Here is a 19754-nt window from a genome sequence, read left to right as displayed (position 1 = left end):
CGCTGTTATTATGGGGACACTGTGGATATCGCTGTTATTATGGGGGCACTGTGGATGTCGCTGTTATTATGGGGACACTGTGGAGATCGCTGTTATTATGGGGACACTGTGGATATCGCTGTTATTATGGGGACACTGTGGATATCGCTGTTATTATGGGGACACTGTGTATATCGCTGTTATTATGGGGGCACTGTGGAGATCACTGTTATTATGGGGACACTGTGGAGATCGCTGTTATTATGGGGGCACTGTGGAGATCGCTGTTATTATGGGGGCGCTGTGGATATCGCTGTTATTATGGGGGCGCTGTGGATATCGCTGTTATTATGGGGACACTGTGGATATCGCTGTTATTATGGGGGCACTGTGGAGATCACTGTTATTATGGGGACACTGTGGATATCGCTGTTATTATGGGGACACTGTGGATATCGCTGTTATTATGGGGGCACTGTGGATATCACTGTTATTATGGGGACACTGTGGATATCGCTGTTATTATGGGGACACTGTGGATATCGCTGTTATTATGGGGGCACTGTGGATATCGCTGTTATTATGGGGACACTGTGGATATCGCTGTTAATATGGGAGCACTGTGGATATCGCTGTTATTATGGGGGGCACTGTGGATATCGCTGTTATTATGGGGACACTGTGGAGATCGCTGTTATTATGGGGGTACTGTGGATATCGCTGTTATTATGGGGACACTGTGGATATCGCTGTTATTATGGGGGACACTGTGGATATCGCTGTTATTATGGGGACACTGTGGATATCGCTGTTATTATGGGGGCACTGTGGATATTGCTGTTATTATGGGGGCGCTGTGGAGATCGCTGTGGATATCGCTATTATGGGGGCGCTGTGGATGTCGCTGTTATTATGGGGGGCACTGTGGATATCGCTATTATGGGGGCACTGTGGATATCGCTGTTATTATGGGGGGCACTGTGGATATCGCTATTATGGGGGCGCTGTGGATATCGCTGTTATTATGGGGGCACTGTGGATGTCGCTGTTATTATGGGGGCACTGTGGATATCGCTGTTATGGGGGCGCTGTGGATATCGCTGTTATTATGGGGGCACTGTGGATATCGCTGTTATTATGGGGACACTGTGGATATCGCTGTTATTATGGGGGGCGCTGTGGATATCGCTGTTATTATGGGGGGCACTGTGGATATCACTGTTATTATGGGGACACTGTGGATATCGCTGTTATTATGGGGGCACTGTGGATATCACTGTTATTATGGGGGCACTGTGGATATCGCTGTTATTATGGGGACACTGTGGATGTCGCTGATATTATGGGGAGCACTGTGGATATCGCTGTTATTATGGGGGCACTGTGGATATCGCTGTTATTATGGGGGCACTGTGGATATCGCTGTTATTATGGGGGCACTGTGGATATCGCTGTTATTATGGGGGCACTGTGGATATCGCTGTTATTATGGGGGCACTGTGTATATCGCTGTTATTATGGGGACACTGTGGATATCACTGTTATTATGGGGGCGCTGTGGATATCGCTGTTATTATGGGGACGCTGTGGAGATCGCTGTTATTATGGGGGCACTATGGATATCGCTGTTATTATGGGGACACTGTGGATATCACTGTTATTATGGGGACACTGTGGATATCACTGTTATTATGGTGACACTGTGGATATCGCTGTTATTATGGGGGCGCTGTGGATATCGCTGTTATTATGGGGGTGCTGTGGATATCGCTGTTATTATGGGGACACTGTGGATATCGCTGTTATTATGGGGACACTGTGGATATCACTGTTATTATGGGGACACTGTGGATATCACTGTTATTATGGGGACGCTGTGGATATCGCTGTTATTATGGGGGTGCTGTGGATATCGCTGTTATTATGGGGGCGCTGTGGATGTCGCTGTTATTATGGGGACGCTGTGGATGTCGCTGTTATTATGGGGAGCACTGTGGATATCGCTGTTATTATGGGGACACTGTGGATATCGCTGTTATTATGGGGGTACTGTGGATGTCGCTGTTATTATGGGGGCACTGTGGATGTCGCTGTTATTATGGGGAGCACTGTGGATATCGCTGTTATTATGGGGACACTGTGGATATCGCTGTTATTATGGGGGCACTGTGGATATCGCTGTTATTATGGGGGCACTGTGGATATCGCTGTTATTATGGGGGCACTGTGGATATCGCTGTTATTATGGGGACACTGTGGATATCGCTGTTATTATGGGGACGCTGTGGATATCGCTGTTATTATGGGGGCGCTGTGGATATCGCTGTTATTATGGGGGCGCTGTGGATGTCGCTGTTATTATGGGGACGCTGTGGATGTCGCTGTTATTATGGGGAGCACTGTGGATGTCGCTGTTATTATGGGGACACTGTGGATATCGCTGTTATTATGGGGGTACTGTGGATGTCGCTGTTATTATGGGGGCACTGTGGATGTCGCTGTTATTATGGGGAGCACTGTGGATATCGCTGTTATTATGGGGACACTGTGGATATCGCTGTTATTATGGGGGCACTGTGGATATCGCTGTTATTATGGGGGCACTGTGGGTATCGCTGTTATTATGGGGACACTGTGGATATCGCTGTTATTATGGGGGCACTGTGGATATCGCTGTTATTATGGGGACACTGTGGATATCGCTGTTATTATGGGGGCACTGTGGATATCGCTGTTATTATGGGGGCACTGTGGATATCGCTGTTATTATGGGGGCACTGTGGATATCGCTGTTATTATGGGGACACTGTGGATATCGCTGTTATTATGGGGACACTGTGGATATCGCTGTTATTATGGGGACACTGTGGATATCGCTGTTATTATGGGGGCACTGTGGATATCGCTGTTATTATGGGGGCACTGTGGATATCGCTGTTATTATGGGGACACTGTGGATATCGCTGTTATTATTGGGACACTGTGGATATCGCTGTTATTATGGGGGCACTGTGGAGATCGCTGTTATTATGGGGGCACTGTGGATATCGCTGTTATTATGGGGGCACTGTGGATATCGCTGTTATTATGGGGGCACTGTGGATATCGCTGTTATTATGGGGGCACTGTGGATATCGCTGTTATTATGGGGGCACTGTGGATATCGCTGTTATTATGGGGGCGCTGTGGATATCGCTGTTATTATGGGGGCGCTGTGGATATCGCTGTTATTATGGGGGCGCTGTGGATATCGCTGTTATTATGGGGGCGCTGTGGATATCGCTGTTATTATGGGGGCGCTGTGGATATCGCTGTTATTATGGGGGCGCTGTGGATATCGCTGTTATTATGGGGGCGCTGTGGATATCGCTGTTATTATGGGGGCGCTGTGGATATCGCTGTTATTATGGGGGCGCTGTGGATATCGCTGTTATTATGGGGGCGCTGTGGATATCGATGTTATTATGGGGGCGCTGTGGATATCGCTGTTATTATGGGGGCGCTGTGGAGATCGCTGTTATTATGGGGGCGCTGTGGATATCGCTGTTATTATGGGGGCGCTGTGGATATCGCTGTTATTATGGGGGCCCTGTGGATATCGCTGTTATTATGGGGGCACTGTGGAGATCGCTGTTATTATGGGGGCACTGTGGAGATCGCTGTTATTATGGGGGCACTGTGGATATCGCTGTTATTATGGGGGCACTGTGGATATCGCTGTTATTATGGGGACACTGTGGATATCGCTGTTATTATGGGGGCACTGTGGATATCGCTGTTATTATGGGGGCACTGTGGATATCGCTGTTATTATGGGGACACTGTGGATATCGCTGTTATTATGGGGACACTGTGGATATCGCTGTTATTATGGGGGCACTGTGGATAGCGCTGTTATTATGGGGGCACTGTGGATAGCGCTGTTATTATGGGGGCACTGTGGATAGCGCTGTTATTATGGGGGGCACTGTGGATGTCGCTGTTATTATGGGGGCACTGTGGATAGCGCTGTTATTATGGGGGCACTGTGGATAGCGCTGTTATTATGGGGGCACTGTGGATAGCGCTGTTATTATGGGGGGCACTGTGGATATCGCTGTTATTATGGGGGCACTGTGGATATCGCTGTTATTATGGGGGCACTGTGGATATCGCTGTTATTATGGGGACACTGTGGATATCGCTGTTATTATGGGGACACTGTGGATATCGCTGTTATTATGGGGGCACTGTGGATAGCGCTGTTATTATGGGGGCACTGTGGATAGCGCTGTTATTATGGGGGCACTGTGGATAGCGCTGTTATTATGGGGGGCACTGTGGATGTCGCTGTTATGGGGACACTGTGGATAGCGCTGTTATTATGGGGGCACTGTGGATAGCGCTGTTATTATGGGGGCACTGTGGATATCGCTATTATGGGGGACACTGTGGATATCGCTGTTATTATGGGGGCACTGTGGAGATCGCTGTTATTATGGGGGCACTGTGGATATCGCTGTTATTATGGGGGCACTGTGGATATCGCTGTTATTATGGGGGCACTGTGGATAGCGCTGTTATTATGGGGGGCACTGTGGATGTCGCTGTTATTATGGGGGCACTGTGGATGTCGCTGTTATTATGGGGGCACTGTGGATGTCGCTGTTATTATGGGGGCACTGTGGATAGCGCTGTTATTATGGGGGCACTGTGGATATCGCTATTATGGGGGACACTGTGGATATCGCTGTTATTATGGGGGCACTGTGGAGATCGCTGTTATTATGGGGGCACTGTGGATATCGCTGTTATTATGGGGGCACTGTGGATATCGCTGTTATTATGGGGGCACTGTGGATATCGCTGTTATTATGGGGGCACTGTGGATATCGCTATTATGGGGGCGCTGTGGATGTCGCTGTTATTATGGGGGCGCTGTGGATATCGCTGTTATTATGGGGGCGCTGTGGATGTCGCTGTTATTATGGGGGCACTGTGGAGATCGCTGTTATTATGGGGGCACTGTGGAGATCGCTGTTATTATGGGGGCACTGTGGATGTGATATATGTGTAATTTCGGAGTACATTCCCTCACATTCAGTCAGACATGTGGGAGACATGACAGCTTCGCTTCGGCTCGGACCAGGAGTCCACCTATTAGGCCTTTTTCAGAACGCGATCAAGATAGAAAGTTATAACTTTGCCTCAGCCGAGCTTCCGTAGTCCACAAGGTAATCAGGGACATCTTAGCAACAGTTACTAAGGGAGGAACGCGTTTCCGATTGGTCGGAAATGAAACCAGCTTCTGATGACGTCATGAGTAATAATGAAATCGCAGGGAACCCGGAAGTAGCTGCCAGTCGCTGTGTTGCTGTCAGACCGGGGGGTAGGCGATAGTCAGGTACAGGCGGCGGCTCACTGTGTGACGTCACGGAGTCACACCAATGGCGGTCTGTGTGTGTTTGATGTAATATTTGGAGGCTCTCTCAGGCTCGCTAGGATTTGTAGTTCTCCAGCATAAGCTGCTAATGGTTTTTTATGTAAACAAGGAAGGCGCGAGATCAGGCCAGGGATGTAATCCATTATTAGCTCTTAGAGGGGAACTCCATCTCATGACTTCTGGAGCACAACTTCTTGATTAAAGATCCCTGACCCTCTTCTCTGTGTCGCCGCAGTGGGGCCTGTCACTGTAATAAACCTGTCATTCAGCGGCTTGGATTCTGCTTGCTGTCAGTGAATAGACACATCCAGCGTGCGCCATCGCCCAGCCTTCATCCGTGGCAGCGGGCGACACATCCGCACGGGCCGCCACAGCTGGACTCCACGTATAAATGGAGGGTTACATTCCGTGACAGCGGCCTTGCTCCCTCGCTTTGTACAATAATTCGCCTTTCTGGCTGATCCTCCTGCAGCGGCTTACAGGAATTGTGCCCCCGAGAAATGACCGCTCCGGTGACGCTCTACTGTGTGAGGAGCAGCGCCTGTCTGGCGGGTCTATAGCTGCGATACAGGGGGGCACCATTATATGTCAGGATAGGGAATACAGGAGACTGCCCCCTAATGTTGGGGTGCTGGGTGACCGCGCTGCCCCCGACCTGACGACCGCCCGCTGCCCCCGACCTGACGACCGCCCGCTGCCCCCGACCTGACGACCGCCCGCTGCCCCCGACCTGACGACCGCCCGCTGCCCCCGACCTGACGACCGCCCGCTGCCCCCGACCTGACGACCGCCCGCAGCCCACGTTGGCCTCTTGTACCGTCCACAGCTGCCTTATCTCTCACATGATTGCATGACTCAGCACCACCATAGTATGAGGCCTGCAGAGGGGAGTAGTCAACACTGTAGATCCCGCGGGGTGCCCATCAGTGATAATTGCTGTCTTTCTCCGCAGGATGGTGGCGGAGGGCGATCCCGGGAGCCTGGTGAAGGTGGCGCACATCCTGCTGCTGGCGGCATCGTGGGGCATGCAGTGCTGGGTGACGTTTGTCGCAGGTGACTCCAGCTGATATGTCACGTGTGTGGTGACTTTTTGGCCGTGGCCAAACATCGCTCTGTGCCGCTGCATAGTGATAAGTGACTGTTGTCCATCCTGGGATATTGGGACGAGGACGTCAGAACCAGTTGGGTGTTGTGTGACTTTCCCGCCCCGAGACGCCTGCAATGTAGCAGCTGCACAAAGCGATCTTCGGTCATACTCCCAGAGTCCTCTTCAGCCTCGGCCTTATGAGTAGCTGACTTCCTTCTACTCCTCCGCAGGCTTCGTAATGATCAGGGGGGTTCCCCGCCATATGTTTGGACTGGTGCAGAGTAAGCTGTTTCCCTTCTATGGGCACATTGTCCTGTGCTTCTCCTTCCTGAACCTGGCCATTTACGCCACTTATCACCCGCGGGAGCTGCTCGCCACCACTGAGAGTGTGCAGGTGAGTGACCACCGCATCAAAACTGTAGCACAGCCCCCCCAGCTATCATGCATCCTAAGAGGTGAGATAAACTAAATGTCTTTAAATAAAAAAGGGCACCTCATATACAGTAGAGCAACGCAATTCCCATCTACCATATAATCGTCTAATTCTGTCTGTTTGTAACAAAAATCCTGCGTCGCTGATTGGTCGCGGCCGGCTGCGACCAATCAGAGACATAGAATTGTAGAGTTGGAAGGGACCTCCTGGGCCATCTGGTCCAACCCCCTGCTCAAAGCAGGATTCGCTAAATCATCCCAGACAGATGTCTGTCCAGCCTCTGTTTGAAGACTTCCATTGAAGGAGAACTCGCCACCTCTCGTGGCAGCCTGTTCCACTCATTGATCACTCTAACTGTCAAAAAGTTTTTTCTAATATCTAATCTGTGTCTCCTCCCATTCAGTTTCATCCCATTGCTTCTAGTCTTTCCTTGTGAAAACAAAAATAAAGTTGATCCTTCTACAATGTGACAGCCCTTTAGATATTTGTAGACAGCTATTAAGTCTCCTCTCAGTCTTCTCTTTTGCAAACTAAACATTCCCAAATCCTGCAACCTTTCCTCATAAGACAGGGTTTGCAGACCGGTCACCATTCTGGTCGCTCTTTTCTGAACTTGCTCCAGTTTGTTGATGTCTTTTTTTAAAATGTGGTGCCCAAAACTGGACACAATATTCCAGATGAGGTCTGACCAAAGAGGAGTAGAGGGAAATAATGACTTCACGTGATCTAGACTGTATGCTTCTGTTAATACATCCTAGAATTGCATTTGCCTTTTTTGCTGCTGCATCACACTGTTGACTCATATTCAGTCTGTGATCTATTAGTATACCCAAGTCTTTTTCACATGTGCTGTTGCTTAGCCCTATTCCTCCCATTCTATATATGCTTTTTACATTTTTATTGCCCAGATGTAGTACTTTGCATTTTTCCCTGTTAAAAACCATTTTGTTAGTTGCTGCCCACTTCTCCAGTTTATTTATTTCTTTTTGAATCCTCTCTCTCTCTTCTCTAGTATTAGCTATCCCTCCTAGCTTTGTGTCATCAGCAAATTTAATCAGTTTACCCTCAATTCCTTCATCTAAATCGTTGATAAAGAAGTTGAACAATACAGGGCCCAGCATTACAGAATGCTGTAGATAAGCTCGTGATGGCGGTGGCCCCAGCTTATGGGGCAAAAATAGAGTGACAGATTCCCTTTAAATAAATTACTACATACATATTCTAGAATACCCGATGCGTTAGAATCGGGCCACCAGCTATTATGAGGATAAACACGGGAAAAAAAAAAAGAAGAGATCTCAAAATAAGGTGATGGTTAAAATCATAAATTTTAACCCCTTTCTGACATGAGACGTACTATACCATCCATGGGACCTGGGCCCCTGTGCCCATGAACGGTATAGTACGTCTAGCACGATCAGCGGCACTCACGGGGTGAGCGCTGCTGATCGCGGCCGGGTGTCAGCTGATTATCACAGCTGACACCTGGCACTATGTGTCAGGGACGTTCACGGACCGCCCCCGACACGTTACCCCTTGGCAGACTGCGATCAAACACGATCGCAGTGTACCGGGGGTTTAGGGAAGCATCGGAAGGGAGGGGGCTCCCTCCGTGCTTCCCTGAGCCCCCTACAGCAGCGCGATGTGCAGCGCTGCTGCGGGGACCTCCTTCCCTGCAGGTCCCCGGATCCAATATGGCAGCGGAGACCTCCGGGGGGCCTGCAGGTAGCTGGCTTCCTCACTGCCTGCAAAGCGCAGGCATGAGGAAGTCTGCACTTTTTTTTTTTTAACTTAATTACAATGTCCCAGGGGGGACATCACTGTCATGTGACAGATCGCTGATCAGCGATCTGTCACATGACAGTGATGTCCCCCCGGGGACATTGTAATAAAGTAAAAAAAAAAAGTGTAAAAATAATTTATTAAAAAAAAAAAATTCCCTAATAAATTCATTTTTTGGAAATAAAAAAAACAATAAAAGTACACATATTTAGTATCGCCGCGTCCGTAACGACCTGCCCTATGAAACTGTCCCATTAGTTAACCCCTTAAGCTAACCCCTTAAAAAATAAAAAACAAAGGAAAATATAATGCTTTATTATCATACTGCCGAACATAAAGTGCAATAACACGCGATCAAAAAGACGCATATAAATATCCATGGCACCGCTGAAAACGTCATCTTGTCCCGCAAAAAACGAGCCACCATACAGCATCTTCAGCGGAAAAATAAAAAAGATATAATATATATATATATATATATATATATATATATATATATATATATATATATATATATATATATAATTATTTTTTATATAAAATTGTTTTCATTGCATAAAAGCGACAAAACCTAAAAAAAAAAAGACATAAATGAGGTATCGCTATAATCGAACTGACCCGAAGAATAAAACCGCTTTATCAATTTTACCGCACGTGGAACGGTGTAAACGCACTCCCCCAAAAGAAATTCATGAAACGCTGGTTTTTGTTTATTCTGCGTCCCAAAAATCAGAGTAAAAAGCGATCAAAAAATGTCACGTGCCCGAAAATGGTACCAATAAAAACGTCAACTCGTCCCGCAAAAAATGAGACCTCACAAGCCTCGGTGGATCAAAATATGGAAAAATTATAGCTCTCAAAATGTGGTGATGCAAAAACTTTTTACAATAAAAAGCGTCTTTTAGCGTGTGACAGCTGCCAAAACAAAAAAACCGCCATAAATAGTAAATCAAACCCCCCGTTATCACCCCCTTAGTTAGGGAAAAATGATAAAATTAAAAAAAGTATGTATTTCCATTTTCCCGCTAGGTCCAGGGCTAGGATTAGGGCTGGGGTTAGGGCAGGGGTTAGGGTTAGGGGTGTGTTGGGGTTAGGGTTGGAGTTAGAATTGGGGGTTTCCACTGTTTGGGCACATCAGGTGCTCTCCAAATGCAACATGGCGTCTGATCTCAATTCCAGCCAATTCTGCGTTGAAAAAGTCAAACGGTGCTCCTTCCCTTCCAAGCTCTGCCATGCACCCACACAGTGTTTTACCCCCACATATAGGGTATCAACCTACTCAGGACAAATTGCAAAACAACTTTTGGGGTCCAATTTCTCCTGTTTCCCTTGGGAAAATAAAAGAATTGGGGACTAAAAGATCATGTTTGTGGAAAAAATGATTTTTTTATTTTCACGTCCGGGGGTTATAAACTTCTGTGAAGCACTGGGGGTTTTAAAGTGCTCACCACACATCTAGATAAGTTCCTTAGGGGGTCTAGTTTCCAAAATGGTGTTATTTGTGGGGGGTTTCTACTGTTTTGGTACATCAGGGGCTTTCCAAACGCGGCATGGTGTTCAATCCCAATTCTAGCCAAAAAAGTCAAATGGCGCTGCTACCCTTCCGAGCTCTGCCATGCACACAAATAGTGGTTTACCCCCACATATGGGGTACCAGCGTACTCACGACAAATTGCACAATAACTTTTAGGGTCCTGTTACCCTTGGGAAAATAAAAATTGGGGGTGAAAAGATAATTTTTGTGGAAAAAAGTGATTTTTTTTTTTTTTAATTTTACGACTGTACATTATAAACTTCTGTGAAGCCCTTGGGGTTCAAAGTGCTCACTAGATAAGTTCCTTGGGGGGGTCTAGTTTCCAAAATGGGGTCACTTGTGGGGGGTTTCCACTGTTTAGGTACATCAGGGGCTCTCCAAACGTGACATGGTGTCCGATCTGAATTCCAGCCAATTTTGCATTGAAAAAGTCAAACGGCGCTCCTTCCCTTCTGAGCTCTGCCATGCGCCGAAACAGTGGTTCCCCCCAACATATCAGGTATCAGCGTACTCAGGACAAATTGCACAATATCTTTTGCAGTCCAATTTCTCCTGTTACCCTTGGTAAAATAAATAAAAATTTGACCTGAAGTAATTTTTTTGTGAAAAAAAAGTTGTGTTCATTTTTTTTTTAAACATTAAAAAAAAATACCTGTGAAGCACCTGAAGGGTTAATAAACTTCTTGAATGTGGGTTTGAGCACCCTGAGGGGTGCAGTTTTTAGAATGGTGTCACTTTTGGGTATTTTCTACCAAATAGAACCCTCAAAGTGGCTTCAAATGCGATGTGGTCCGTAAAAATAAAATGGTGTTGCAAAAATGACCAAAAATCGCTGGTCAACTTTAACCCGTAGAATCGTAGAGGTGGAAGGGACCTCCTGGGCCATCTGGTCCAACCCCCTGCTCAAAGCAGGATTCGCTAAATCATCCCAGTCAGATGTCTGTCCAGCCTCTGTTTGAAGACTTCCATTGAAGGAGAACTCACCACTTCTCGTGGCAGCCTGTTCCACTCATTGATCACTCTAACTGTCAAAAAGTTTTTTCTAATATCTAATCTGTGTCTCCTCCCATTCAGTTTCATCCCATTGCTTCTAGTCTTTCCTTGTGCAAATGAGAATAAAGTTGATCCTTCTACAATGTGACAGCCCTTTAGATATTTGTAGACAGCTATTAAGTCTCCTCTCAGTCTTCTCTTTTGCAAACTAAACATTCCCAAATCCTGCAACCTTTCCTCATAAGACAGGGTTTGCAGACCGGTCACCATTCTGGTCGCTCTTTTCTGAACTTGCTCCAGTTTGTTGATGTCTTTTTTAAAATGTGGTGCCCAAAACTGGACACAATATTCCAGATGAGGTCTGACCAAAGAGGAGTAGAGGGAAATAATGACTTCACGTGATCTAGACTGTATGCTTCTGTTAATACATCCTAGAATTGCATTTGCCTTTTTTGCTGCTGCATCACACTGTTGACTCATATTCAGTCTGTGATCTATTAGTATACCCAAGTCTTTTTCACATGTGCTGTTGCTTAGCCCTATTCCTCCCATTCTATATATGCTTTTTTCATTTTTATTGCACAGATGTAGTACTTTGCATTTCTCCCTGTTAAAAACCATTCTGTTAGTTGCTGCCCACTTCTCCAGTTTATTTATATCTTTTTGAATCCTCTCTCTCTCTTCTCTAGTATTAGCTATCCCTCCTAGCTTTGTGTCATCAGCAAATTTAATCAGTTTACCCTCAATTCCTTCATCTATATCGTTGATAAAGATGTTGAACAATACAGGGCCCAGGACAGAGCCCTGTGGTACCCCACTTGAGACATTCTTCCAACTGGATGTGCAGCCATTTATGACCACTCTTTGGGTCCGATCACTAAGCCAGTTATGAATTCACCTAACAGTTGCCTTGTCCATTCCATACTTAGTCATTTTTTCAATAAGGATTGTATGAGAGACTTTGTCAAATGCTTTGCTGAAGTCATGATATACTATATCTACAGCATTTCCTTGATCCAATCAGTGATTCCGTCATAGAAGGAAATTAAGTTAGTCTGACATGACTTATTAGTTACAAACCCATGCTGACTCTGTTTAATCACTTCATTCTTATCCAGGTACTGACATACATGTTGTTTAATAATTTGTTCAAAGATCTTTCCTGGTATAGAAGTCAGACTCACCCTTATAACTTTCTAACAAAAAAAAATTTTGGTTCCAAAATTGTGCTGATGTAAAGTAAACATGTGGGAAATGTTACTTAAGTTTTTTGTGTGCCGTATCTCTGTGATTTAAAGGGAATCTGTCACCCTTTTTTTCGGCTTGCGGCTGCCGGCATAGACATCGGGGGCTTATCTACAGCAGTCTTTAATGCTGTAGATAAGCCTCCGATGTAACCTGAAAGAGTAGAAAAACACGTTATACTCACCGGGGTGGGCGGTCCGGTCCGACGCCTCCCTTCTTCATGCGATGACGTCCTCTTCTCCCGTCCTGTATTGGCTCCGGCGCAAGCGCACTGCTCTGCCCTGTTGAGGGCAGAGTAGAATTCTGCAGTGCGCAGGCGCCGGACCTCTCCTGACGCCTGCGCACTGCAGGACTCTACTCTGCCCTCAACAGGGCAGAGCAGTGCGCTTGCGCCGCAGCCATTACAGGATGGGAGAAGAGGACGTCATCGCATGAAGAAGGGAGGCGTCGGACCGGACCGCCCACCCCGGTGAGTATAACGTGTTTTTCTTCTTTCAGGTTACATCGGAGGCTTATCTACAGCATTACAGACTGCTGTAGATAAGCCCCCGATGTCTATGCCGGCAGCCGCAAGCCGAAAAAAAGGGTGACAGATTCCCTTTAAGGGCATAAAAATTCAAAGTTGGAAAATTGCAAAATTTTCGCCAAATTTCTGTTTTTTTCACAAATAAATACAAGTTATTTGAATGAAATTTTATCACTAACATGAAGTACAATATGTCACGAGAAAACAATGTCAGAATCACCGGGATCCATGGAAGAGTGTCAGAGTTATTACCTCTTAAAGGGACAGTGGTCAGAATTGTAAAAATTGGCCCGGTCATGAACGTGCAAACCACCCTTGGGGATAAAGGGGTTAACATATCATGTGTGCAGACTGCCAAGTAAAAAATACAGTAATTGTGTATTACGCCCCCAGAAGAAGCTGGCGGCGAAACGCATGTCAGGGTGAGGGGACATCAGGTTCTCTTCCATGGTGGCTTATTCCTTCTACAAGTAATACACCCTTACTGCATTTTTTACCTCTGGTTGTGTTATATAGGACAGGAGAGAGCCCTGTCTACCTCTATACTTATGTCCCATGTGGCAGCGCTCTCGTTAATCTTCTCATCTCTCTCTATATTTTGCAGATCGGTCTTTTCTTTGTCTCGCTCATTCTATCAGCACTCAACGCTCGGTGGTTCTCACCGGCCACTACTAATGTCATGTTTAAGATGCAGGCCATAGAGCGCGAGCATGGCCTGGGAGCAGAGATCGGGCTGAGCGCCAACATTGAAGGGTACAAGCGCCTGCGGGAGAAGGACCCCAAATACCAAGCCCTGCGCAAATCCTTCATGCGTTACCACGGTATCTCCTCTCTCTGCAACTTGGTGACGTTGCTCTGTAATGGTGCAAACTTGGTATTCACTGCCCTGCTACTGCCCTCAATATAAGGATTCTGCAGAACGGACCACGGACCGCAAACGTGCCAAGCAGTGCTGATATTGCACTTTCATAATTCCAGTTCATTTCTTGTTAATTGATGTGAATTTTCTGCTTGTAAATTTATAATGAATAAAATGTTAGATTTTTAAGAATCACGGAAATTTGCCAATATGTACATGAATATAACTACTATAATAGTGCCCCTATGTACAAGAATATAACTACTATAATACTGCCCCTATGTACAAGAATATAACTACTATAATACTGCCCCCTATGTACAAGAATATAACTACTATAATACTGCCCCTATGTACAAGAATATAACTACTATAATTCTGCCCCCTATGTACAAGAATATAACTACTATAATACTGCCCCTATGTACAAGAATATAACTACTATAATACTGCCCCCTATGTACAAGAATATAACTACTATAATACTGCCCCTATGTACAAGAATATAACTACTATAATTCTGCCCCCTATGTACAAGAATATAACTACTATAATACTGCCCCTATGTACAAGAATATAACTACTATAATACTGCCCCCTATGTACAAGAATATAACTACTATAATACTGCCCCTATGTACAAGAATATAACTACTATAATACTGCTCCTATGTACAAGAATATAACTACTATAATACTGCCCCCTATGTACAAGAATATAACTACTATAATACTGCCCCTATGTACAAGAATATAACTACTATAATACTGCCCCCTATGTACAAGAATATACAGTGGGGAAAAAAAATATTTAGTCAGTCAGCAATAGTGCAAGTTCCACCACTTAAAAAGATGAGAGGCGTCTGTAATTTACATCATAGGTAGACCTCAACTATGGGAGACAAACTGAGAAAAAAAAATCCAGAAAATCACATTGTCTGTTTTTTTTCATTTTATTTGCATATTATGGTGGAAAATAAGTATTTGGTCAGAAACAAAATTTCATCTCAATACTTTGTGATATATCCTTTGTTGGCAATGACAGAGGTCAAACGTTTTCTGTAAGTCTTCACAAGGTTGCCACACACTGTTGTTGGTATGTTGGCCCATTCCTCCATGCAGATCTCCTCTAGAGCAGTGATGTTTTTGGCTTTTCGCTTGGCAACACGGACTTTCAACTCCCTCCAAAGGTTTTCTATAGGGTTGAGATCTGGAGACTGGCTAGGCCACTCCAGGACCTTGAAATGCTTCTTACGAAGCCACTCCTTCATTGCCCTGGCGGTGTGCTTTGGATCATTGTCATGTTGAAAGACCCAGCCACGTTTCATCTTCAATGCCCTTGCTGATGGAAGGAGGTTTGCACTCAAAATCTCACGATACATGGCCCCATTCATTCTTTCATGTACCCGGATCAGTCGTCCTGGCCCCTTTGCAGAGAAACAGCCCCAAAGCATGATGTTTCCACCACCATGCTTTACAGTAGGTATGGTGTTTGATGGATGCAACTCAGTATTCTTTTTCCTCCAAACACGACAAATTGTGTTTCTACCAAACAGTTACAGTTTGGTTTCATCAGACCATAGGACATTCTCCCAAAACTCCTCTGGATCATCCTAATGCTCTCTAGCAAACTTCAGACGGGCCCGGACATGTACAGGCTTAAGCAGTGGGACACGTCTGGCACTGCAGGATCTGAGTCCATGGTGGCGTAGTGTGTTACTTATGGTAGGCCTTGTTACATTGGTCCCAGCTCTCTGCAGTTCATTCACTAGGTCCCCCCGCGTGGTTCTGGGATTTTTGCTCACCGTTCTTGTGATCATTCTGACCCCACGGGGTGGGATTTTGCGTGGAGCACCAGATCGAGGGAGATTATCAGTGGTCTTGTATGTCTTCCATTTTCTAATTATTGCTCCCACAGTTGATTTCTTCACTCCAAGCTGGTTGGCTATTGCAGATTCAGTCTTCCCAGCCTGGTGCAGGGCTACAATTTTGTTTCTGGTGTCCTTTGACAGCTCTTTGGTCTTCACCATAGTGGAGTTTGGAGTCAGACTGTTTGAGGGTGTGCACAGGTGTCTTTTTATACTGATAACAAGTTTAAACAGGTGCCATTACTACAGGTAATGAGTGGAGGAAAGAGGAGACTCTTAAAGAAGAAGTTACAGGTCTGTGAGAGCCAGAAATCTTGATTGCTTGTTTCTGACCAAATACTTATTTTCCACCATAATATGCAAATAAAATGAAAAAAAAACAGACAATGTGATTTTCTGGATTTTTTTTTCTCAGTTTGTCTCCCATAGTTGAGGTCTACCTATGATGTAAATTACAGACGCCTCTCATCTTTTTAAGTGGTGGAACTTGCACTATTGCTGACTGACTAAATACTTTTTTCCCCACTGTAACTACTATAATACTGCCCCCTATGTACAAGAATATAACTACTATAATACTGCCCCCTACGTACAAGAACATTACTATAATACTGCCCCTTATGTACAAGAATATAACTACTATAATACTGCTCCTATGTACAAGAATATAACTACTATAATACTGCCCCCTATGTACAAGAATATAACTGCTATAATACTGCTCCTATGTACAAGAATATAACTACTATAATACTGCCCCTATGTACAAGAATATAACTACTATAATACTGCCCCCTATGTACAAGAATATAACTACTATAATACTGCCCCTATGTACAAGAATATAACTACTATAATACTGCCCCTATATACAAGAATATAACTACTATAATACTGCCCCTATGTACAAGAATATAACTACTATAATACTGCCTCCTATGTACAAGAATATATCTACTATAATACTGGCCCCCTGAACAAGAATATAACTACTATAATACTGCTCCTTATGTACAAGCAGGGCTGCCACTTGGAATTTTGGGGCCCCATACTGGCAAAATTTTTTGGGCCCCCTTGAGACTCCACCACAGCCCCGCCCTCCACCCCTCAAACTGACCACAGCCCCACCGCTCTCTCTTAGAAAAATTCCACTTCTCACCAATCAGACATTAACAGTTCCCATCTCCAGATCACACACATAGCCAGCAGCTCTTATTATGACCAAAATATTTTTTAAATCTGCCACCACTAGGTAGACTCTTTTGGCTGAGCCCTATTCTACTCTAACCAATTAAACATTTGCTAAAATATCCAATACAATTTAGGTATATTTTTTTATTTATTTTTCAATTTTTAAAATGACCAATAATATCACATCCAAAGGGACAAATACCACCACACCATGCCCAGACACCATATTACCACCACATGGTGACCAATAATACCACATACAGGGAACAAATACAGCCATACCATGTCCAGGCCACATATTACCCCCAGTGACAGAATAATAGCACATACAAGGGACAAATACCACCGCACCATGACCAGACCACTTATTACCAGCACATGGTGACTGGATACTGATCATTAATAAAAAAACATATTACTATCACCATAAGTGCCATTATACACAGGAGATCTGTACTTAGTATGTAGTGTGTGTACAGGTAATACAGTGATCACCAGTGACATTATACACAGGAACTCTATATAGTGTCAGTGTACAGGTAATACAGTGATCACTGGTGACATTGTACAAAGGCACTCTGTATATAGTGTATAGTGTCATTGTACAGGTAACACAAACTCACCAGTGATGTCTCTAGGTGAAGTCCTTCATCTTTGCTTTTCATCTTTCATCCAGCACAGATCGCCATCACGTCTTCCAGCCAGGGCTTGTCTCTGGAGGAAATAACACAGTTATCTAGAGCTCCACTTGCAGAACACATTACTTAATTTTTTTTCCCAACTTCTACACTACACCAGATGAAGAAGAAAAAAAGGCGACATAGTGTCGCTCTGCACAGTAACAGAACCTCCCCCCATTTAAAACAGTATCCTCAAAAAAATAAAATAAATACATCACTGCAGTAATAATATCCCTTAATTAGCCCCTATGGTAATAATATCCCCCATCCTGGCTCCAGCCATATTTTCTCTCATCCTGCCCTCATGAGTATCCATTCTGCCCCCACATGATCTCCCGATCCTGCCCCATCTGTCTACATAGTATCCATCCTGCCCCATGATCCTGCACCATGTGTCTCCCATCCTGTACCCTGTGTCTCACATTCTGCCCCCAACTGTGTCTCTCTGTCACATTCTGCCCCCTCCTGTGTCACTCTGTCACATTCTGCCCCCGTGCCTCACATTCTGTCCCCTCCTGTGTTTCACTGTCACATTCTGCACCCTCCTGTGTCTCACTGTCACATTCTGCCCCCTCTTGTGTATTACTGTCACATTATGCCCCCATGTCCATTCTGACCCCGTGTCTCACATTCTGCCCCCTTCTGTGTCTCACTGTCACATTCTGCACCCTCCTGTGTCTCACTGTCACATTCTGCCCCCTCTTGTGTATTACTGTCACATTATGCCCCCATGTCCATTCTGACCCCGTGTCTCACATTCTGCCCCCTTCTGTGTCTCACTGTCACATTCTGCACCCACCTGTGTCTCACTGTCACATTCTGCCCCCTCTTGTGTATTACTGTCACATTATGCCCCCATGTCCATTCTGACCCCGTGTCTCACATTCTGCCCCCTTCTGTGTCTCACTGTCACATTCTGCCCCCTCCTGTGTCTCACTGTAACATTCTGCCCCATGTCTCACATTCTGCCCCCTCCTGTGTCTCAATGTCCCATTCTGCTCCCCCTGTGTCTTACTGTCACATTCTGCCCCCATGTCTGCATTCTGCCCCCATATCTTGCATTCTGCCCTCACGTTCTGCATTCTGCCCTCATGTCTCACATTCTACCCTCGTGTCTCACATTCTGCCCCATGTCCTTTCTGCCCCATGTCTGTCACATTCAGCCCCCTCCTGTGTCTCACTGTCATATTCTGCCTGCCCCCATGTCTTGCATTCTGCCCCCATGTCTTGCATTCTGCCCCCATGTCTTGCATTCTGCCCCCATGTCTTGCATTCTGCCCCCATGTCTTGCATTCTGCCCCCATGTCTTGCATTCTGCCCCCATGTCTTGCATTCTGCCCCCATGTCTTGCATTCTGCCCCCATGTCTTGCATTCTGCCCCCATGTCTTGCATTCTGCCCCCATGTCTTGCATTCTGCCCCCATGTCTTGCATTCTGCCCCCATGTGTGCATTCTGCACCCATGTGTGCATTCTGCACCCATGTCTGCATTCTGCCATGTCTTGCATTCTGTCCCCATGTCTTGCATTTTGCCCCCATGTCTTGCATTCTACCCCCATGTCTTGCATTTTGCCCCGTGTCTACATATTTGGCCCTGTGTGTCTCTAATCCTGCCCCCTGTCTCCATATTTGGCCCTGTGTGTCTCTAATCCTGCCCCCTGTCTCCATATTTGCCCCTGTGTGTCTCCAATCCTGCGCCCTGTTTCCATATTTGCCCCTGTGTGTCTCCAATCCTGCCCCCTGTCTCCACATTTGCCCCTGTGTGACTCCAATCCTGCCCCGTCTCCACATTTGCCCCTGTTTGACTCCAATGCTGCCCCGTCTCCACATTTCCCCCTGTGTGACTACAATCCTGCCCCGTCTCCATATTTGCCCGTGTGACTCCGATCCTGCCCCGTCTCCACATTTGCCCCTGTGTGACTACAATCCTTCCCGCTGTCTCCATATTTGCCCGTGTGACTCCAATCCTGCTCCCTGTCTCCATATTTGCCCCTGTGTGACTCCAATCCTGCCCCCTGTCTCCATATTTGCTCCTGTGTGACTCCAATCCTGCCCCGTCTCCACATTTGCCCCTGTGTGACTACAACCCTGCCCCGTCTCCACATTTGCCCCTGTGTGAGTCCAATCCTGCCCGCTGTCTCCATATTTGCCCGTGT

At 45.8% G+C, this 19754-nt stretch overlaps 1 protein-coding gene across 1 annotated transcript; it reads left to right on the top strand.

The window, feature by feature from the left end:
* Window positions 1–5248: 5248 nt before the first annotated feature.
* TMEM205 (transmembrane protein 205) lies at window positions 5249–14052 on the top strand. Its single transcript, XM_073587436.1, has 4 exons — window positions 5249–5362; window positions 6354–6454; window positions 6719–6882; window positions 13606–14052. Exons 2-4 carry the CDS (start codon window positions 6355–6357, stop codon window positions 13906–13908), a joined length of 567 nt encoding a protein of 188 aa, XP_073443537.1. The 5' UTR covers window positions 5249–5362; window position 6354; the 3' UTR covers window positions 13909–14052.
* The last annotated feature ends 5702 nt before the right edge of the window (window positions 14053–19754 follow it).

Source organism: Dendrobates tinctorius, unplaced genomic scaffold (assembly GCF_039654945.1).
Source record: "Dendrobates tinctorius isolate UK_male_01 unplaced genomic scaffold, ASM3965494v1 ptg000099l, whole genome shotgun sequence".
NCBI classification, from domain to species: Eukaryota; Metazoa; Chordata; class Amphibia; order Anura; family Dendrobatidae; genus Dendrobates; species Dendrobates tinctorius.
This window is presented reverse-complemented; position numbering and strand designations above follow the sequence as displayed.

Excerpts from the sequence above, each read along its gene's own strand:
- TMEM205 (XM_073587436.1), top strand. The coding sequence starts at position 6,355 with ATGGTGGCGGAGGGCGATCCCGGGAGCCTGGTGAAGGTGGCGCACATC. Across the intron at positions 6,455-6,718 it reads CTGGGTGACGTTTGTCGCAG|GCTTCGTAATGATCAGGGGG; the intron begins GTGACTCCAGCT and ends ACTCCTCCGCAG. Across the intron at positions 6,883-13,605 it reads CCACCACTGAGAGTGTGCAG|ATCGGTCTTTTCTTTGTCTC; the intron begins GTGAGTGACCAC and ends TATATTTTGCAG.